This window comes from Jaculus jaculus, chromosome 1 (assembly GCF_020740685.1).
Source record: "Jaculus jaculus isolate mJacJac1 chromosome 1, mJacJac1.mat.Y.cur, whole genome shotgun sequence".
In the NCBI taxonomy this organism is placed as follows: domain Eukaryota; kingdom Metazoa; phylum Chordata; class Mammalia; order Rodentia; family Dipodidae; genus Jaculus; species Jaculus jaculus.
In genome coordinates this window covers 230,082,498-230,098,361 of record NC_059102.1, presented here as the reverse complement: position 1 = coordinate 230,098,361, position 15,864 = coordinate 230,082,498, and the positions used below count along the sequence as shown (strand labels likewise).

The 15,864-nt window shown below is 46.5% G+C and overlaps 1 protein-coding gene and 1 non-coding gene across 4 annotated transcripts in view; one reads left to right on the top strand and one right to left on the bottom strand.

Annotated features, from left to right (window-relative positions):
• Atp2c2 (ATPase secretory pathway Ca2+ transporting 2) overlaps nt 1-15,864 on the top strand; it is an 82,392-nt gene that overhangs the window by 53,985 nt on the left and 12,543 nt on the right. For 2 of the 3 annotated variants that reach the window (XM_004664785.2, XM_045157666.1), the window contains 5 exons: nt 8,483-8,607; nt 8,755-8,852; nt 10,847-10,948; nt 12,354-12,443; nt 12,931-13,032. In XM_004664785.2, coding sequence (XP_004664842.2) covers nt 8,483-8,607; nt 8,755-8,852; nt 10,847-10,948; nt 12,354-12,443; nt 12,931-13,032 — 517 coding nt within the window. The remainder of the gene's footprint in view (nt 1-8,482; nt 8,608-8,754; nt 8,853-10,846; nt 10,949-12,353; nt 12,444-12,930; nt 13,033-15,864) is intronic. The other variant, XM_045157658.1, reaches the window with a different exon arrangement.
• Nucleotides 9,663-9,793, bottom strand: LOC123457881. The gene has a single exon (XR_006635239.1). It is a non-coding gene; the product is annotated as a small nucleolar RNA SNORA33 (small nucleolar RNA).

Sequence of the window (15,864 nt, the reverse complement as noted above, 5' to 3'; positions counted from 1 at the left end):
AAACCAAAGACGCTACCCTCCTGTCATCATGGAAACCAGGCTTGGGCTCCTTGGCCAAATTCAGTAATCTTAGTTTATATAACTTGCCTCTGAATGGCCCATTGTGTCCGGGTGAAAGGTTGCTATTCATAAGCTATCATTGTTTTATTTTTTTGTTTTGTTTTGTTTTGTTTCTAAGATAGGGTCTCACTGTAGCCCAGGCTGATCCAGAACCATTCTATAGGTCCAGGCTGATCCTCCTACCTCGGCCTCCTATATACTAGGATTAAAGATGTGCATCACCACACCCCACTATCATTATATGTTGTTTTGTTTTGCTTTTTGAAAAGTCTGGCTTTGTAGCCCACACTGATCTCACACTCACAGAAATTCTCCTGCCTTGGCCTCCTGAGCATTGAGATTACAGCTGCTCCCACCGTGCCTGGTGTTAGTTATCCATTGACACCAAAATGTACTTTCTTTTCTTCATTTTAGCTCCTCTGTAGTCACACTGCTGCTTCATTAAAAAAAAAAAAAGAGACAGCCGGGCGTGGTGGCGTATACCTTTAATCCCAGCACTCGGGAGGCAGAGGTAGGAAGATTGCCATGAGTTCAAGGCCACCCTAAGATGACATAGTTAATTCCAGGTCAGCCTGGACCAGAGTGAGACCCTACCTCGAAAAAACCAAAAAAAAAAAAAAAGAGAGAGAGAGAGAGAGGAAACCAACTCTGTAGCCCTAGTTAACTAGAACTAACAATATAGCCCAGGCTAAGTTTGAATTTGCAACAATCCTCCTGCCTCAGTCTCTCAAATGTTGGTATTCCAAGCTGAGTTACCATGTCTGGCCAGACTGCTGCTTTTTTAAAAAAAATATTTTTATTCATGTGCAAGCAAAGAGAAAGAGAGGAAAAGAGAGAGATGGGGAGAGAAAGAGAAGATGTGGGCGCACCAGGGCCTCTTGCCACCACAAAGGAACTCAGATGCATGTGCCACTTTGTGCATCTGGCTTTACATTGGCACTGACTGCAGAGTTAGACCCAGGCCTTCAGGCTTTGCAAGCAAGTGCCTTAACCACTGAACCACCTCTCTAGCCCCAGACTACTTCTTATGCCAGTGTGATCCGAAACCACCATGCCATTTGTATGCACTGAATAATGGCAGCCTCTCACACTCGACACAGGGAGGTAGCAATTATGATGTGGGCTGAGTGAGGCCCTCGCCAGGCTTGCTGACTCTTCACCAGCCCAGGACGAGCCCTCACTCTGCACCAAGCCAAATTGGCCCCGCGCTCCTGGAGCCTCATGCATTTTATACCCGTCCTTCAGCTAACGTTGACTCGCCACCAGTACTAGAGGTTCTTCCACAGAAGGTAGAAGAGGTCACCCCTGGGCCAGGTGTGATCACAAGTGACCTTGCTTATTTGAACACTAGCTTATTTTAAAAATCTGAACTTGTTACCAATACCTAAAAAGTAGGTCCGTGTAGGGTTAGGGATGCGGTTCAATTGGTAGGGTACCTGCCACATGTTCTATCTCCAGCACCATAGAAACTGTGGTGGTGCACGCCTTTAAACCCAATGGGAGGCAGCAGTAGGAGAATCACTGTGAGTTTGAAGCCAGCCTGAAACTACAGAGGGAATTCCAGATCAGCCTGCGCTACAGTGAGACCCCTACCTCAAAAACAAAGCAATCAAACAAAAGCAGCTGGGTTTCTACTCTCTTGGGAAGCGCAGAAAGTCTGGCAGCACTTTTATTCTGGTTGGCTTTATGTGCCATTTGCTTTGGGCAGAGCCCAGCCTAGGGGGATCACTATACTTAGCATGGCTCAGCTTGGCTCATTCATTTATCTCCTATGTGGCCTGGTCCTGGGACATGGAATGGGCCAGCCCTGTCCTGGTGAGCTGTGTCTCGTAAGGATCCTGTAGAGTCCCGTCAGCGGTTGAGGGCGGGTCCAGTATATGAAGAGATCTCTGCTGCTTCCTCGCTGTCTCTGTCAATTGTTCTCAGAAAACCGACATTCCCTTTCCCATCATTTCCAAGTCCCCAAAGCATCTCTCCTACACATCACCATGAGTTGCTGTCTATAATCAAACTATGTGAAAGTTTGGAACAAGATGCTATAATCTGTCTTGGTAGACTGGTCTGGAATCAGACTTATTTCTTTTATTGGTATTTATTTGTGTGTTTGTGTGTGAGAGAGACAGAGACAGAGACAAAGAGGCAGACAGAAAGAGTGAGTATGGGCATGCAAGGGCCTCCTGCCAGTGCAAACATACTCCAGACACATGTGCCACTTTGTGCATTTGGCTTTCATAGACACGGGGGAATTTAACCAGGGCTGTGACACTTTGAAAGCAAGTGTCTTTAACACTGAGCCCTCTCTGTAGCCCCAGAATTATTTTCTAAGTGAGCAAGCTATCTATTTTATATTTCTAAGGGTTGATTTTTAAGTTTATTTTTATTGTCAATTTCCATAATTGTAGACAATAACCCATGGTAATTCCCTCTCCCATTTCCCCCTTTGAAACTCCATTCTCCATCATAATCCCCTCCCCCTCTCAATCGTCTCTCTTTTATTTTGGTATAATGATCTTTTCCTCCTATTACGATGGTCTTGTGTAGGTAGTGTCAGGCACTGCAAGGTCATGGATATCCTGGATATTTTGTGTCTGGAGAAGAACATTATAAGGAGTCCTATCCTTCCTTTGGCTCTTATATTCTTTCTGCCACCTCTTCTGCAATGGAACCTGAGCCTTGGAAGGTGTAATAGAGATATTGCAGTGCTGAGCACTCCTCTGTCACTTCTTCTCAGCACCATGGTGCCTTCTGAGTTATCCCAAGGTCATCACCATCTGAAAAGAGAAGCTTCTCTAACCAAAAGTGAGAGTAGCATAAATATATGGGTATGCACATTAAGAGAAGTGCTTACTGGGCAGTTTGGTGAGCATAGTGTATACATTTAGCCAGACACCAGCAGACATTGTTACACTCCTAGGGCTCATGACTACCTCTGTTGTAGGTTTTCAGTATCAGGGATGTATTCTCTTGCATGGAGCAGGCCTCCAGTCCAATTAGAGCACGATTGGTTTCTCCTATAACAGACACACCACTATTGCATAAGGGTTCTTTTTTTTAATATGACCTTGGCATTGGAAATGGAAAAGGAGTGTTAAGCCATCTCTCCAGCCCAAGGAGATTTTTTTTAGCAGTTAAGTTCTCACCTGTGAAGCCTAAGGACCCCAATTCGAGGCTCAATTCCCCAGGACCCGCTTTAGCCAGATGCACAAGGGGGTGCACATGTCTGGAGTTCGTTTGCAGTGGCTGGAAGCCCTGGCGTGCCCATTCTCTCCCTCCCTCTCTCTGTCTCTGTTGCTCTCAAATAAATAAAAATTTAAAAAAATCTACTATTTTTCCCTTTATGAGTGTGTAGTGCATGTTGTATGGAGATAGACTCTTGGGCCATGTTGCCATGTTAATCACAGCGAGGGATGCTTGACAGCATGCTAATTGAAGCCACATGCTCATTGAGCAAATATGTCTCCCTAGGGAGTCTGAAAACTATAGTGAAAGCTGGGGGCCTGATTAGTTGTTGACTGTAATGAAAGTGATTACAAAGTAGAAGTGCTGTCTGGCCTGAGCACCCAAAGGAAGCAATGCAGCAGCCTCCCCAGAGGCTTGACTAGGTTTCTGACCTCAGATGTGACCTCTCCCTGCCCTATTTTACACACGACTGCCCATTTTCTCATCAGTCCAGAAAGCAAAAAGAAAATGAGAAGAACACAAAGTAACACCCTACCAGTTATGGCATTGGGCTACAATTTTGTGGTGAGGATCGTGTTGTGCAGCTCAGCATGTCCTTCTGCTGTTGCCTCTGTCCTCCTCGGGGTGACTCAGTTTTGAATGCTACCCTTGGGATCCCTGCTGATAATATGTGAATGATAGGATGGAGATGACCATTCTTATAAGGGGATCTTAGTTGAAAAGAAAAAGAAAGAAGAATTTAGTGTGAGGCATGGTAGCTCATGCCTTTAATTCCAGTGTTCAGAGGTAGAGGTAGGAGGATTGCTGTGAGTTTGAGGCCAGCCTAGGACTGCAGAGTGGCTTTGAGGTCAGTTTGGGCTAGATTGAGACTGCCTCAAAAAAAAAAAAATGGTCTGGATATCCATGAGCTCACAGTGCCTGACACTACCTACACAAGACCAGTATAATAGGAGGAAAAGATGATAACATCAAAATAAAAGAGACGGCTGGAGAGGGGGAGGAGGATATGATGGAGAGTGGAGCTGTGAAAAGGAAAGTGAGGGGGGAGGGAGTTATCATAGTTTATTGTCTATAATTATGGAAGTTGTCAATAATAAAAAATAAAAACAAATACCAAATTAAAAAAATTAAATTTAAAGGATGCTGTATGCTTTTTATAGTCTGGCTATCAGTTTACTATCTTGCTGTCAAGTATGTTTCTTCATCTATATTTATTCATCTCATCTATAAATGTTAATGCTAAAAAAAAAAGGAAATTTTATTGAGTCACACACCTCCTTCTCAGCAAGGCTGTGGGACATTTGTTGGGTGGGTGTGCCAGGCCTCTCCCTGGACTCCAGTTCTCCCCAGGTCCCCAGCCAAGGTTTCTCTTTTGCTCTTGAGATATAATCCACTCTAAAGTCCACAATTCAGTATTGTCGTATTTTTAGTATAGTCACATACATCAGCAACCATCACCAAGCCAATTGTAGAACATTCTCGTATCACCTCAGAAAGAAATCTGTACTCTGTAGCTGTCATTTCCCACCCCCCACTACCACCCCCACCCTGGCCAGAGCCCCCAGCAACCAAACCTGTTTTGGGCTCAGTGTTCACCTGTTGTGAAGCTGAGTGTGGTGGCTCATGCCTGTAATCCCAGCACTCAGGAGGCAGAAGCAGGAGAATTTCTGCAAGTTCAAAGCCAGGCTGATAAACAGTGAGTTCCAGACCAGCTAGGGTTACACAGCAACTACATAGCAAGATATCCTTGCAAAATAAAAATAAATTTTAAAAAAAGCAACGGAAGAGAAGATTTGCCTGTTCTGGGCATTTCCTAGCAATGGCACCATACAGCATGTGGCATTTGACATTTGGGTCTGGTTTCTCTCACTTGGCATCTTATTTTCAGGTGCAGTAATACTGTAGTGTGTGTCAGAACTACATTCTTTTAAATATTTTTGTTTTGTTTTTCGAGGTAGGGTCTCACTCTAGCCCAGGCTGACCTGGAATTCACTATGTAGTCTCAGGGTGGCCTTGAACTCACTGCGATCCTTCTACCTCTGCCTCCCAAGTGCTGGGACTAAAGGCATGTGCCACCACACCCAGCAAAACTTATTATGGCTGAACACTAGACCATTATACACATAACCCATGTTCGAGTCATCCATTTTTCCCTTGGTAGCCACTTGGGTTAACAGTTTATTTTATTTTTACTTTTTTTTCTCAATTTTTATTAACATTTTCCATGATTATAAAAAATATCCCATGTTAATACTCTCCCTCTCCCCCCACTTTCCCCTTTGAAATTCCATTCTCCATCATATCTCCTCCCCATCTCAATCAGTCTCTTTTATTTTGATGTTATGATCTTTTCCTCCTCTTATGATGGTCTTGTGTAGGTAGTGTCAGGCACTGTGAGGTCATGGATATCCAGGCCATTTTGTGTCTGGAGGAGCATGTTGTAAGGAGTCATACCCTTCATTTGGCTCTTACATTCTTTCTGCCACCTTTTCCGCATTATATCCTGAGCCTTGGAAGGTGTGATCGAGATGTTACTCAGTACTCCATTCACTTCTTTCCAGCACTATGATACTTTCTGAGTCATCTCAAGGTCACTGCCATCTGAAAAGAGAAGAGTCTCTACCCAAAGTGAGAGTAGCATTAATATAAGGGTATCAATATTAAGAGAGGTGCTTACTGGGCAGTTTGATAAGCATAGTATATACACTTATCCAGACATCAGCAGATGTTATATCCCTAGGGCTCATGACTACCCCTGTTTTAAGTTTTCAGTGTCAGGGATGTATTCCCCCCCCCCCCATGGAGCGGGCCTCCAGTCCAATTGGAGGGCAGTTGGTTTCCACCATGAAAGACGTGCCACTATTGTACCCGTTGGCTCATTTGGCCTGGCTGGCCAATTACAAGGCTTGCAGTATCCAGTGCTGAGTATCTTCACTGGTGGTATCTCTTTCTCCCATTGAACTACATGTAGAATGGCTTCTTCCAGCTTTGTCAGCTGGTCTACATGGAGGAGGTTATCAGCTCAGTTCCAGCAGGATTTTTCAGTGGCCTTTCAGCCCAAGTATGTAGAGTCTTCAGCAATAGGGTCTTACCATCAATTCCTGATGGGAAACCAAGGGCCTCGACAATGGCCTATAATGTTTTGGGGGCATCAGGGACCTCCCTGGCCAACAACTCACTGGAGGTATGCCATCCCTGGCACTGAAAATTTTCTAACAATAATCTATGGCTCCTGAGTGTTCCATTGTCCAAAACCAGAGGATTCCATATGATTTATTTGCATCCTCTTAGATTTTGATTAGCCCTCCCTCCACCTTTCCTTTACTTAATCTCTTCCCCTGACCTCACTTTGGGCCTTTGCACCCGCATTAATCGATTCTTCTACATGCATATATACACAAACACACACAATACCAACATATTAAGTACCCTCTTCCCGTCCTTTCTCTTCCCTTTATATCTCCTTTTTAACTTAAACAGTTTATTTTTGCATTGAAAAATGTTTTGGGGCTGGGGAGGCAGCTCAGCAGTAAAAGGTGCTTGCCAGGCAAGCCTGTCAGCCTGGCTCAATTCTCCAGTGCACAGCTAGAGCCAGATGCACAAAATGGCACATGTGTCTGGACATTATTTTCAGAGGCAGGAGGCCCTGGTGTGTCCCTACTCATTCTCATCCCTATTCTCTCTCTCTGCTCGCACGCTCTCCTCACAAATAAATTTTTTTTAAATTTTAATATTTTTGGCTGGAGAGATAGCTGAGTGATTAAGCACTTGCCTATGAAGCCTAAGGATCCCGGTTCGAGGCTCGGTTCCCCAGGTCCCACGTTAGCCAGATGCACAAGGGGGCGCACGCGTCTGGAGTTCATTTGCAGTGCCTGGAAGCCCTGGAGCGCCCATTCTCTCTGTGTCTCTTTCTGTCTGTCGCTCTCAAATAAAAATAAAAAATTTAATTTTTTTCAAGGAAAATTGTAAGCAAATATAAAAGTACAGAGAATAGTCTAGTGAACGCCCAGGTAGCCCCTGATGGTTTCAGCAGCCATCATTGCAGCTGGTCTTGCTTTACCTGCGTCCCACCCGCAACACTGGCAAGCAGACCCCAGGCTTCATACCTCCTCAAGGGAGTGAGAAATGCAAGGTCAGTCATGCCTGCTATCCTGGAGCCTGGGCAGAAACCAGGACACAGAGAGTCCCTTGGACCCCTGGTCACCTGGGGACACACCCTCAGGGAGGAAAATCCCAAGTCACAGGCTCAAGCTGGGTCACATGCTCCTCTACTTCAGACAGCTATGGACATGAGGAGTCACATGGTACTGAGACTTGAAGGGTAAAGAAGCCAGCAGACACTCCAGACACCTGCTCAGTGGCAGAGGTGTGTCGTGTCGGCTCCCTCCACTTTGACTTCCTTTGGCTTCTCAAAGGAAGCACCTAAATCATTTACTAACAGAAAGAGTTTCAGGAGACCTCTCCAAACCAAAAACTGTCCTTCCACTTGTTCCCTGATTTGGGAAATCCTTTTCACCTGCAAGCACTTTCTGTCTCTTTAAAAAAGAAAGAAAGGGCTGGAGAGATGGCTTAGCGGTTAAGCGCTTGCCTGTGAAGCCTAAGGACCCCGGTTCGAGGCTCGGTTCCCCAGGTCCCACGTTAGCCAGATGCACAAGGGGGCGCACGCGTCTGGAGTTCGTTTGCAAAGGCTGGAAGCCCTGGCGCGCCCATTCTCTCTCTCCCCCTCTATCTGCCTTTCTCTCTGTGTCTATCTCAAATAAATAAATAAAAAATTTAAAAAAAAAAAAAAGAAAGAAAGAAAAAAGATTTAGCTGGTGTGGTGGCGCATGCCTTTTATCCCAGCACTCAGGAGGCAGAGGTAGGAGGATCGCTGTGAGTTGCAGGCCAGCCAGGAACTGCAGAGGGAGTTCTAGGTCAGCCTGGGCTAGAGTGAGACCCCCCACCTCGGAACCCCCACCCCCAAAATTACAAATGATTTAAATGCAAAATAGCTTAAAGAGGTGACAAGTATACCATTGCACACTAGGGTGTGATTGCCCAGTAGGAGAGGTCCCTTCCCAAGAGCAGGGTTTATAGGGGAAGTTCTCTGGTGAGGCAAGAGTACCATGGGATTGGAAAGTGTATAGAACCTGGACACAGGGACCTAATGACAAGCTTCACTAGCTAAAAACACTGCCAGTCTCCGCTGAGATTCATGTGACCCTTAAATGTGTGTTAAGTGTGGCTTACTTTTCCCATTCAGCTTGGCGGTGGCAGCCATTCCAGAGGGGCTACCCATTGTAGTCATGGTAACACTGGTTCTGGGGGTACTGCGGATGGCCAAGAAGCGGGTCATTGTGAAGAAGTTGCCCATTGTAGAGACTCTAGGTGAGGGGTCCCTCCTCCCTGATTGGACTGGGTGGAGGTTCAGGGAGGATGTGAACAATGTTCCACCCCCTTACCCCCCACCCCCCACTCCCCTACCCCCCTGCTGGTGCCAAATGCTATCTCTAAACCTATGTTCTGTGGTACCAGGTTGCTGCAACGTCATCTGTTCTGACAAGACAGGGACTCTGACAGCCAACGAGATGACAGTGACCCAGCTCGTCACATCTGATGGGATACACGCCGAAGTGAGTCTTATATAATCTCTCAAGGTGTGAAACCAAGGTGTGCCCTGCCAGTGCCTCTCTTACCCGAAAAAGGTACATGGAGTCTTCTAGAACAACGAGGAAGAAATACGTTGTAGGTGGTATACATTCTTCAGTTGCAGGCCGCTGCAATACAGTAAACAAGCTAAGACATTTATTTCACTTGCTTGTTAATAATCATGTTGCACATTTTATTACTTATTTTTTGCAGTGCTGGTGATAGAATCCAGAGCCTCCTACATGCTAGACAAGCGCCCTTACCACTGAATCACACCCCTGACACCTGTATTACCTCCTCCTTTGGTAGTTCTGGGGATTGAATTTGGGGCCTGGAACACGCTAGGCAAATACTCTACCACTAAGCTATATCCGTAGTCTTCTGTTTAGTTTTGAGATAGGGTCTCACTCTTTAGCCCAGGCTGGCCTTGAACTTGTGATCATCCTGTCTCAGCATCCTGAGTAGCTAGGATTACAAGCCTGTGCCACTATGCCCTGCTTCTGTCACTTTAAAAAACAACAAAAAACATTTTATGTAATCTATTAACTTTTTCAAGTTTGATTAAGCTTAGAACAAATTATAGTAAAATTTTAATTAACTCTAGCTGGGCGTGGTGGCACACGCCTTTAATCCCAGCATTCGGGAGGCAGAGGTAGGAGGATGGCCATGAGTTCAAGGCCACCCTGAGACTACATAGAAAATTCCAGGTCAGCCTGAACTAGAGTGAGACCTTGCCTCAAAAAACAAAAGCAACAACAACAAAATTTAAGTCTTAGGAAAACACTTCAGCACTATATTGTAGCCATTTTGCGGTACCATAATGACCTCAGTTGTCCTTAAGGCTCATAAAATGGCATCACGATTGCCAGCTGTTGTTAAATTTCTGTAGAAACACATTCAGAGAAGCAGATTAATTGGCTGGCTTATTTTTCTGGCTTTTTGAGATGGGGTCTCACTCTGTAGCCGAACCAGGACTCCCACTCCCTCTCTCTTGGTTCTTTTATTTTATTTTTTGTGGGGGTAGGGAAGGAATTACCATGGGTTATTGTCTATAATTATGGAAGTTGTCAATAAAAAATAAAATATTTGCCAGGCATGGTGGTGCACGCCTTTAATCCCAGCACTTGGGAGGCAGAGGTAGGAGGATCGTGGTGAGTTTGAGGCCACCCTGAGACTCCATAGTGAATTCCAGGTCAACCTGGGCTAGAGTGAGACCCTACCTCAAAAAACCAAAAATAATAATAATAATAAAATAAAATATTTTATTTCTATTTACTTATCTATGAGAAAGAGAGAGAGGTAGGGTCTCAGTATGTAGCCCGGGCTGACCTCTATTCTCAGCAATCCTCTTGTGCCAACATCCTGAGCGCTGCAATTCAGGCCCCAGCCAGCACACCTGGCTCATTGCAACGTTGAAAGGCTAGGACACATGTCCCCACCCTTCCATATCACCATTTTCGTCACTGTCTCATTCCTGTACACGTGGTGTGGCAGACTTGTCCACTCCCTGGACTGGCAGTTTTTGTGTCTGGATTTTTTTTTTTTTTTCATAAAGCTTACCAGCAAAGGGTCTGCAAATTATAGCCCATGGCCTGCTTTCGTCAATAAAAGTTTGCTTGGCACACTGCCACGTCTACCTATGGACACACTGTTGCTGGCTAAGTCTCAGCCCCGGGGGCAGCTGTTTATTGGCTGCAGATGCTAAATATTTCCTCTTTGGCTGAGAACAGAACCTCTCTGATGCCCCCTTTTGCATGCCTGCGTGGCCCAGAGCCACTTCAGCTAGCACACCCTGCGGTCTGTCAAAGCATGTCACCCGCAGGTCAGGAAGGTGTTCTGGGTGGCAGACAGTCCTTCAGGAAGTGACCTCATGTATAGCCCATGACCTTGGGGTGGGCTTCAGGAAAAGAGACTACGTGCCATCCAGGAGAGCAGGGTCAGCTCTTGGTAACACTCCCTCTTTCTGCCTCTCCTGCAGGTCAGCGGGGTAGGGTACAATGGCCAAGGGACTGTGTGTCTGCTCCCTTCTAAGGAAGTGATCAAGGAGTTTGCCAATGTCTCGGTGGGGAAGCTGGTGGAGGTGAGCGGCTAAGCACTTGAACTGAAATAGCAAGTAAGTGGGCCATGTGTTCCCGGGCTGCAGCTGTCGCAGCTGGAGGAATGCACTGCCTGCCGCGAGGAGGCTGTAAGGATGAGCTGGGGACACAAAGCAGGGAATAAGGCCTCCTCCTGCACACAAGTTCCTTTGCCCTCCCTACATGACGGGTGTCTTCCCCGCCACACTGCACTCCCCCACCTTGACTCACAGGGCCCCGTACCCCAGCTTTACAGACTCAGCAGCAAGCTCGGGTTGCCAGAACTGCAGGAAGCTAGCAGTTGCCCGTGCTCTTTTCCAGTGTGTGGATGTTGGTTTTGAACTGAGGCCTGAGCTGTTTTCTGTAGAATTCTCCCATCAAAGCCCACAGTTTAGTGCGGCTTGTGCACCCCTGCTAGCTGCAGCCATTGCCAACCTCCTGGCCCCCCAGAACTCAGCATCACCCCAAATGTAAACCCGTTAACAGTCCCTTCCTCCCCGTCGCGCCGCCCTCAGACCCCAGTCTACCTCCCGTGTTCCTGGAGGATAGCTTTGGCAACTGGAATCCCTCCTGGTACTTGTTGCTCGGCCTGGTGGTGCAGGTCTGTCATCCAGGCTACTCGGGAGGCTGAAGCAAGAAGACCTCAAGTTCAAGTCCTGCCTGAGCAACTTAGCAAGATTGTCTCAAAATAAAAAAATAAAAGACTACTTGGGCAAAGCTCACTGGTAGAACACTTGCCTGAGTTCAATCCCCAGGACCATTAAAAGAGAGAGAGAGGGAGGGAGAGGCTGGAGAAATGGCTAAGTGGCTAAAGGCTCTTTCTTGCAAAACTCATGGCCTGGGTTTGATTCCCTAGTACCCACGTAAAGCCAGATGTACAAAGTGATGCATGTATCTGGAGTTTATTTGCAATGACAAGAGGCCCTGGTACATCCATACTCTTTCTTGGTCTGCTTCTGTCTCTCAGATAGATAGATAGATAGATAGATAGATAGATAGATAGATAGATAGATAGATAGATAGATGGTAGGTAGGTAGGTAGGTAGATAGATTGATTGATAGATAGACAGACAGACAGACAGTTGGGTGTGATGGTGTACACCTTTAATCCTAACACTGAAAAGACAGAGGAGAATCACCTTGAGTTTGAGGCCAGCCTGGAACTACAGAGTGAGTTCCAATCTGCCTAGGCTGGAGTGAGACACTGCCGGAGAGAGAGAGAGAGAGAGCGAGCGAGCACACATGAGTGAGCACGAATGAACAGTAGACAGACAGATGGACCTGTGTTTCTAAGACACAGTTGATTTGAAACAGTATTTTGTCCTTCAGCCATGCCTACAGTGTCTGACTCTTGGCCCCAGGGTGCCAGCTCCCAATGCTGACTGCAGCTGTCTCCCCACCCACTTTCAGGCAGGTTGTGTGGCTAACAACGCTGTTGTCAGGAAGAACACAATGATGGGACAGCCCACGGAGGGGGCACTGATTGCCCTGGCCATGAAGGTAGGAATCCTGTGGTCTGCATGGAAAGTCTCACCTCCCAGCCAGAGTAGTGAGTGGACCAGGGCTCCTGGCTATGCTGATGAGGAAGCCGGCTGCTGACGGTGAGGGAAGTTCTGCAGGGGTCTTAGCCCTCACTTGGGTTTCTCACACTTGAATGATGAATGAGGGGCTGGAGAGATGGCTTAGTGATTAAGCGCTTGCCTGTGAAGCTTAAGGACCCCAGTTCGAGGCTCGATTCCCTAGTACCCACGTAAGCCAGATGCACAAGGTGGCACATGCATCTGGAGTTCATTTGCAGTGGCTGGAGGCCCTGGCGTGCCAGTCTCTCTGTCTCTTTCTCTTTCTCTCTCTCTCTGCCTCTTTCTCTCTCTGTCGCTCTCAAATTAAAAAAAAAAAACAAAACATGAATGATGATGTGTAGGACAGAGCCTTGTATACAGCCTGATTGCAGGTGATTCACTGAAAATGGCCCATCTTATCGCCTTAGATGGGTTTAAAGGACATCAAAGATTCCTACGTACGAAAAGAAGAGATGCCCTTCAGCTCTGAGCAGAAGTGGATGGCAGTGAGATGTAGTCCAAAGAATGAGGTGAGTGTGGGTTGGAGATAGGCCTGGAATTCACAGTCCTCTTGCCTCAGCGTCCTGAGTGCCGGGATGACAGGAGGAGTCCTCCACATGTGTTCCTGTCCCCCTGTACCAAAATAAGGCAAGGTGCAAGAATCCAGGGGAAGAGAGGGATGTGCCCAGAAACTTCTGGGAGCTTCTGAGCAGGAAAATGTAGCCATGCGATCACAGCAGGGACGGTCATGAGGCCTTGCATTCTAGCCGTACTGCAAGTGTGCTGCCTGGCTCAGTGGCATCACACCCCCTGGGACCTGAAAACCAACACAGGATTCAGGCTTCACCCTGACCTCCTACACCAGCAATTCCAGGAGTGGGCCCAGGAGCCTGTGTCTGCTGGGGCTTCGGGGATGAGCTCAGCGTGAGAGAGGTGGTCTCTGATGTGACTCTGCATAGTGGCTGCTGGGCAGCTGTGTGTTCCTGCTGATAACACTGTCCCTAGGAGCCACCTTGTAAGTCATTCCTGGACTAAGCTCGTCACATGTCACATCAGCTCATAAGATGTCACAGAGGAGTAAAAGCCCTCGTGACCCATGGGCTCCCGTCACAAATGGTGTAGACAACTAGCCCTCACGTACACATGCAAGACACACATGTGACCCTGTCCATCACAGGTGACCGAAGAAACTTGCACCAAACTCTGCATGGCTGTCTTGGGCAGGAATTGCAGCTGTTTAGTGGGTTTTTTTCTTTTACTTCCTATTTTAAGATTTTCTATGGGTTTTCAGATATATATATATATATATATATATATATATTTTTTTTTTTTTTTTTTGGTTTTTTGAGGTAGGGTCTCACTCTGGTCCAGGCTGACCTGGAATTCACTATGGAGTCTCAGGGTGGCCTCGAACTCACAGTGATCCTTCTACCTCTGCGTCCCGAGTGCTGGGATTAAAGGGGTGCATCATGACACCTAGCCAGATTTAAATTTTTGTTTAGAAACTAGAGATTTAGCTCAGTTGGTAGAGTGCTTAGATAGCATTTATGAGGCCCACGGTTCCATCTCCAGCACCAGGTAAACCAGGCATGGTAACAACGCACCTGTAATTGTAGCACTTGGGAGATAGAGTCAGGAGGATCAGAAATTCAAGGTTACCCTGGGCTACACGGCAAGTTCAAGGCCAGCATTTCTTTGTTTTGTTTTGTTTTGTTTTTGTTTTTTGAGGTAGATCTTACTCTAACTCAGGCTGACCTGAAATTCACTCTGTAGTCTCAGGCTGGCCTCAAACTTACAGCAATCCTCCTACCTCTGCCTCCTGAATGCTGGGATTAAAGGCGTGCGCCACCACACCCAGCAAGGCCAGCATTTTTAATATACATGATGTCCTGCTTAAAAATTATGTTCAAGACCCTGGGTTTCATCCCAAGCACCAGAAGAAAATACATGTAATATATGTATATAAGCTTTCCACTTTCCCCCATTATCCCTGTTTTTCACCTGCCCTTTCTGGAATCTATCTGGGCTGACCATGAGGGCGCCTCTTTTCCTATTCAGGCCCTGGTGGTTCACCAAGCACTTGCCCTATAGAGCTGGGCATGTCAATTTTGAGTGCTTAAAAAGGCTTATGGATTTTTAATGCCTTCAAACCCGCCTACATATACATACTACAATGTTAATATATTCTGATGGGAAAATATGAATTCCAATAAAAACTATAATTCTGCATGCATCATATGACCCACCTACCCAAAGAAAATTCCTTAACAGTCTGAGATAGAATGTACTGGATTTGAACTGCAATAGCAACACTTCAGGTGGCTGTTTTCAAAATTTTATGCATCTTGTTTTTCCATAAAATTTTCTTTAAGGGTTAGAGAGATGATTTAGCAGTTAAGGTGTTTGCCTGCAAAGCCAAAGGACCCCGGTTCGATTCCCCAGGACCCATGTAAGCCAGATGCTCAAAGAGGTGCATGTGTCTGGAGTTCGTTTGCAGTGGCTAGAGGGTCTGGTGCACCCATTCTCTCGCTATCTCTCTGTCTCTTAAAAAAAAAAAAGCTGGGCATGGTGGCGCATGCCTTTAATCCCAGCACTCAGGAGGCAGAGGTAGGAGGATCACCATGAGTTCAAGGCCACCCTGAAACTACATAGTGAATTCTAGGTCAGCCTGGGCTAGTGTGAGACCCTACCTCCAAAAAAAAAAAAAAGAAAAAAAATTTCCTTAAACTGGGCTTGGTGGCACATACCTTTAATTCTATCATGCATGAGGCAGAGGTAGGATCACTGTGAGTTTAAGGCCACCCTAAGACTACATAGTGAATTCCAGGTCAGCCTAGACTAGAGTGAGGCCCTACCTCAAAAAAATAAAATTAACTTAAAATTAAAATTTTTCCCTTAGTTATATATCTTAGATATTTTTTGCTATGTTTTTGGGGAGATGGGGGTGAGAGCATTGGGCATCCCTGGCAAGTGCTCCACTCTTGCACTATGAAACAGGCCTTACTAAGTTGACCAGGCTGGCCTTGAACTGTGTAGACCACACAGGTCTTGAACTTGTGATCCTCCTGCCTTACCTTCAAGAGTAACCGGGAGCCGGGCATGATGGCGCACGCCTTTAATCCCAGCACTTGGGAGGCAGAGGTAGGAGGATTGCTGAGTTTGAGGCCACCCTGAGACTCCACAGTGAATTACAGGTCAGCCTGACCAGAGTGAGACACTACCTCAGGGGTGGGGAAAAAGAAAAAGAGTAGCTTGGATGACAGGCCTGCCCCACCAGGCCCGCCTCTAGTTAGCACAGTCACTCTCAGTATTTCCTGTAGCCCCATTATGAGCTAGGCAGGAACTACTGCTGAGGAGTGGGT